General features: G+C 42.3%; 1 protein-coding gene across 2 annotated transcripts in view; it reads left to right on the forward strand.

Moving 5' to 3' along the window:
• Positions 1-6,000, forward strand: part of fbxl17 (F-box and leucine-rich repeat protein 17) — a 226,387-nt gene that overhangs the window by 76,341 nt on the left and 144,046 nt on the right. For both annotated transcript variants that reach the window (XM_075467711.1, XM_075467712.1), the window contains exon 7: positions 1,791-1,898. In XM_075467711.1, the coding sequence (XP_075323826.1) occupies positions 1,791-1,898 (108 nt within the window). The remainder of the gene's footprint in view (positions 1-1,790; positions 1,899-6,000) is intronic.

A 6,000-nucleotide genomic window follows, 5' to 3' on the forward strand; every position in this document is an offset into this window, starting at 1 on the left:
TAAAAGTTCAGATCCCAAAAAAACCCTGAGCGATCGGATTGTTTCCGATTGTAGAATTATTTCATTCTAAGTATCTCGGAGGTGATTAGATTGAATCCGTCCAAAAAGCTTGTCTTTTCATATAATCGCAAACCAACTTGGCAATGTTGACATCAGGGGTCTTTACAGGAAGAACCCCTCAAAAAAAATGGAAGGAGCTGGATCCTCTGGAGTGTATTTACAGGAGGATATACACTCGTTCTGTGCCGCTGAAGAGTTCTTTACGACTCTGGACGCATGTTTGGGGTTGCAGCATATGAATCGAGGCTTGATCAAATGCCTTTTCTGACTATGCGATGAATCAAAACATTTAGCAAAGAACTGCATCAAATTGCAAAACGTTTGAAAACGTCGCCTCATTAAAATCATGCACTTCAAACTCTTATTACATCCATTACTGTGTTTGGTGCGAATAAAGTAGGATGAGCAGGAATGGTCAGCAATGTGCCGGCATGTGCTGCTTTTGGCAGTGCTATAATGGACAGAAAAGAAGTCGCTTACTAGAGACAAAACTGAGGAAGAGCACGCGTATAAAACCTGTTGCTTCGGTTCATGTACGAGACATAAACGGAGAGTACGTTAAGATCATCTTTCATGTCAGCAAGTTTAGGCCATGCGTTAGGCCATTCTCTGCATTCCCTACATCAGAACTGATTCACAGTGGCTGCTATTATGTGTGCTTTTTTTTTTTTTCCTTTTCTTTTTAAAGGGTTTTTGGCACTACTGGCCTTTATTCAACACTGAGTAGACGGGAAAGGGGGCAGAGAGATTGGGAAGAGGACATGCAGCAAAGGGCCCCAGGCAGGAATCACAGGCCTCTGTACATGGGACGCCTGCTCAGCTAGTTTGAGCTGCGTGGCGACCCATATGCATTCATTCTTTATTTAAAAAAAATCCAGAAACTCAGGCGAGTGAGATTTTTTTGCCCCTGAAACCTGCACATGAAATGATGATTTCAAAGAAATCAAATTTAGAAATAAATGCACTTATACTTTTTTTTATGTAGATTTCCAAACATTTCAGGGTTTCTTTTCTGTCCGTATTCCTCGATAATTGAGGTTTTAACACTTTCTTCTTGCTCACAGTCTTGACCGGTCTTTATTTGCATTTGTGATCGCTGAACAGTTTATGTTGGCACAGGGGAAGCCTCCAGAGCAGACAAACTATCTCCTAGAAATTGTTACAGTGTTGAGTGTAGTGAAGGAGATAAAGCTGCTATCAATGCCCGTATTGATGACTACAGTGGAAGCCAGTGGAAATGTTCTGCTTCCTTATTGATCTCTAATCCATTATGAGCTGTTAGTAGACAGCAGGGTGAATGATAGCGAATGGTCCATCCATCATAAGTCAACGCCCACACGGCTTGGTGGACGCTGTTGGCTCTTTTTCAGCTGTTCTCTTCCTCTTTCTCTTCTTCTTCTGTGGTCCTCCTACTCTCTTTAATCTCTTTTGTTGTTGAGCAAGACGGAACACACCAGGAACGCCCCTTTTAGAATTATTCATCCCTTTATTGCTGGAAACTACAGGTTTAATCACTGCGGACTGTCAAGCAACGAACAAAAACACGATGCAGAAGTTTTTTGCCATTCATTTCATGGATGGATTCTAAAAATGTGAAGGAATCGAACGTGTTCAGTCTGTATTCAGTGAATGAACGAAAACAAACAGCTGTAGCTGTTTGACTATAGAGATTTCTTACTTTTGAGTCAAATTTGAACTTCTACTCTGTTCTGCTCTCTTCCACTGTCCAGGTCACTGATCAGTCCGTGCGGGCGGTAGCAGAGCATTGTCCCGAGCTGCAGTTTGTTGGCTTCATGGGGTGCCCCGTGACCTCTCAGGGAGTCATCCATCTCACTGCGGTAAGTATCAACACCAGCTCTATCACAGATAACTTATTATCAGTCGTGACCCATCTGAAGAACCCCAGTCGTGTGTTTACTTACAGTAAGTGGTGGATTAAGTGCGTCCTGCAGACTCGGTTAGAAGATAAATGTCTTTCTTTCTTTTTTTTTTTTTTTTTGAGTAATTACTTCTTTCAGTAAATGTCAACAGAAGTTTTAGCGTGACCGAATTTTCTTTTGTCTAATCCTGTTACTGTAGGCCAGCTCTCCTCATTGCTGAAACCAGGCATTGTCTCCTGGGAGCATATTTAACTTTTGGATGGGGGAAATTCAGGACCTCGCTGTGCGTTTCATCTCAGACTTAGTTTTCAGGTTATTTAGTGTTAACTTTTAAATCTCATGAAAGCTTAATGAGATGAATCCTAATAAATGCGCTGCTGTTCTGGAATACACCCTGCTGGCTGGATATTACCATGCTAATGAACAGTGCCCCGTGCTTAAAGCCGCTTTGCGCCATGTAACGTAAACACGTGCACTCGCGTGGTGAATGCTCAAACTAGCATCACAAGGAAATACCTCGCCTTAAATACCGAAAAAAAAAAAAAGAAAAGTAATTTGTGTCCGCTGAGTGTGGTTTTGTCTGTTATGTCCCCACCCATTTGTCCTTATGTGATGCGTTTGATGTACTTGGGCGAACACTCGAGTGTGCGCACACACCTCTGTGGACCTGCACTCTCCCATTCCCCCTCGAATGCAATTACAGTTGTGTTAATAGGGCTGAGGCATCGGATGTCGTGCTGCATTATTAGATTAAACAGCAGATTAATTTGTGCTCATAGTTTCGGCCCCCCCAACATCTCTGCAGCCTCCACTGACCTTGGCCATGGTGTTGTAGACAGACGGTAATGAAGCCAGCCAGTCATAACAGCATTAGCATAGGTGCAAGTGGACTCACACACACACACACACACACACACACACACACACACACACACACAGATCAGCACACTTCATTATTATTTATGGCAATTTTAACCAAGGTGAAGTTTTAGGAGTTCAGGCGAAGAAGTTCATGATCCTGCTAATATTTAGCCTGATAAACCAGCCTAAATGGATTGGATGTCTAATTTAGTCTGGCACCGATCAATGGATACAACGGAACATTGTTGATGAGCACAACCCGTTGTCTTTCAAACCGCGTCTGTGCCTATAGGCCAACGCTCTGACCAATCAGCGCAACTGACTGTGACGTAGTAAGCGCGACAGAAAGCTTTGGTGGGAGGGGACTCTTCCAAAACTGATGCCAAGCACAGATTCTATAATAGGACAGATACGCCACTCACGGTGCATTTCCGGTTTCCAACGAGGCGATTTTGGTTGCAGTTCCACCCTCTTTCCACGTGGGGCGCCCAATTTTGGAGACCAGAATGAATGGAGTCCTATGGAGCTATACGCCCTTTCGTGCCCTTATCTCAAGATATAATTTTTTCTCTAGTAATTCGAATGTTGTTTTCGAAAAAGGGTGTTTAGAAAATACCCATGGCTGAGTTTTAGATTTTTAGAGCCACTCATTTGCTTAAAAAAAGGATTTGAAGTGTATATGACGTCATACATAGCTGGTCGACCAGCTGTCATTAGCACAATGCTAGCGCGTTGTGGACAACAAGAAGCCAACCAGTAAGAAATCAAAGCGATATATGTACTCGTTCAGTAGATTTTTTACTTGAAACCCATGTTGAGCTCTCAGAAACTACATTCAAATCTGAGCGCTCTTGAGGAGACTTAGGTGAAACTGACCATTTGTAGCATCTAGCTCCATAGGGCCCCATTCATTCTGGTCTCCACCGACGCTCCCAGTGGAATTCTGGTGGAACTGCAGCCAAAAAGCCGGTACAATGGGGCTTAATACAGAGTGGCAAGGCTGTTCGTTATAATGGCTGTGTGCCAAGGCTGAATCAAACGAGCACTGTTCCATTGCCGCCGCCATCTTTCTTGTTGTGCTTTCGCTTGTCTATGTTCGCTTCCACTGCCCAACGTCGCACTGCTCTGTCGTCACTCCCTCAAAACCCCGCACCAGAACCCTCTGGCCCGCCCGCGTTGATTCAAAACACATCTCTGCGTTGTGATTGGTTTAGTTGCCATCTGCCAGATTCAGGGCAGTATTTTCAAAATGACAAGTGGATCGAGGCCAGACCCAACCGCAGGCAAAACATTTTGCCGTCCAGCAGTTGGCGCTGGTTTTCCAGGCTAGCTAATATTCATTTGTTTTTTCTGCAAAGATGCAGGTTTGTCTTAAAGTTTTTTTTTTTTTTTCCCACCCCTTTATAAAGACTGTAAGAGTTTAAAGAGGTCATATCATGCTTTGGGTTTATCTCTTGTTCTCAGTTTGTTATTGTTTGTTTGTTATGTAGCTTTTTGTGCAATTTAAAGAAAGCTATGGAGATACAAAGTCCAAACTAGGACCTATTCTCACTCACAGAGAGTAGCGTTTCTGAACTGGCTCTGAATCGGCCACCTAAAAGATTTACCAGCTGACTGGTATTTTGCCATTTTTGGCACAAAGGCGGGTTAATCTAATTTAGAACACCCCCCACAGTGATTATTTTAAACTTGGAAATGAGCACACACACACACACACACACACACACACACACACACACACACACACATGCAAATGTAGTGTCCTAAAAATTTGTGGTGTCCTAGTTTCTGCTTTGTGGCTTTTGATTTTATTACATTAATTTTGCCACTTTATTATGGTGAAATGGACTTTACTTCTACTCACCCTTTCACACACACTCATACAGCACAAAGTTCAGACTGGCTACAACGTGAAGTACAGTGACCTGCCCAGGCACACCCTAACATGCGGTCCGGGGAGTCCGGAAATGGACCCACTTTCCATCCGATTGGCAGGCGACTGCTCTGCCCTTTTAGAGCTACAGCCGCCTCTTAGGAGATGATTTGACATTTGACATACTTCTTGGCTATGGTGGCTTAAATGGACCAAAAGATGTTTCCAAACTGGGAAAAACAATAGATGGCTCCATTTGTTGAGAAAGATTGTTGCTGTGGTGCCATTACAGTGTAAATGTTGCGGTGGGATGTTTCTTCTTCCCAAAGTACAGAAAAGCCTTTAGCCTAAACATAAACAAACAACAAATGAAGGATGGCACAGTTGTAAATATGTAAGTATTCCTGTTCTCCTCTAACCCTTTGATCGAACCCTTCTGATTGTTTCGTGTTTATGTAAACAGTTTATCGAGAGTTTGTTGAATTTTCTAAACTTTCCAATATCTTTGCCACTATTAACCTAAAACTGCATGTAATCATCTTCCACGGATTTGGCATCTTGAGGCTTAAACCAAATTTCAATTTTTGTCTTTTCTTGCTGCTGAAAGATTTGATTACGTTTGAATTGGGATTAAAAAAAAATTAAAAAAAGATGCTTGCAATATTCAAATATTAGGGCTGATTGCTCAAAGCTGAACCCTGTCAAAAATAACTAAGAACTTTTTTTCTTTTTTTTTTTTTTAAAGATGATCTGAATTTCTAAATGGGGACAATCTGTATGTCTTTCTTGCTCTCTCTCTTTTTAATAATGTGTGATCCATCTCTGTCTCTCTCCGGTTACGTCTTGTTCTCTCCGCTTCCTCCTCTCTCTCCGTCTCTCGATTATCTCTGACAGTAATTATCTCGTTTAGGAGTTGATTCCTCTTCTCATTGATTCCCACTTGGTTCCATCCAGTGTCGATTAAAAACCATATTCTTGCTTTTAGAATCGTTGCATTTCTGATGACTCCATGGACCCGCATGCGATTCCAGGACTGCGGCGCTCCCCTCTTGTTCGATTATTGCACGCTCCCCTCCCACTTCTTCTCTTCCCTGATCTCTATGATAATCTTCCCAGCCCACTCACTTTCTGCTCGTCTACGAGCCGAAAAAAAGGAGAAAAAAATCCATTACTTTTATTAAGTTCACTCATATAACACTTTCATTGCTTTTTTTTTATACTGACTTCTCACAAAGTAGGATATGAGGAAATCAATGGAGACTGTATTTTCTAAATTATGGGGAGCTGATGGTAGAAATTGGCCAAGTTTGATGCAGATGATCTGTA

The sequence above is a fragment of the Odontesthes bonariensis genome, chromosome 6, assembly GCF_027942865.1.
Source record: "Odontesthes bonariensis isolate fOdoBon6 chromosome 6, fOdoBon6.hap1, whole genome shotgun sequence".
Taxonomy (NCBI): domain Eukaryota; kingdom Metazoa; phylum Chordata; class Actinopteri; order Atheriniformes; family Atherinopsidae; genus Odontesthes; species Odontesthes bonariensis.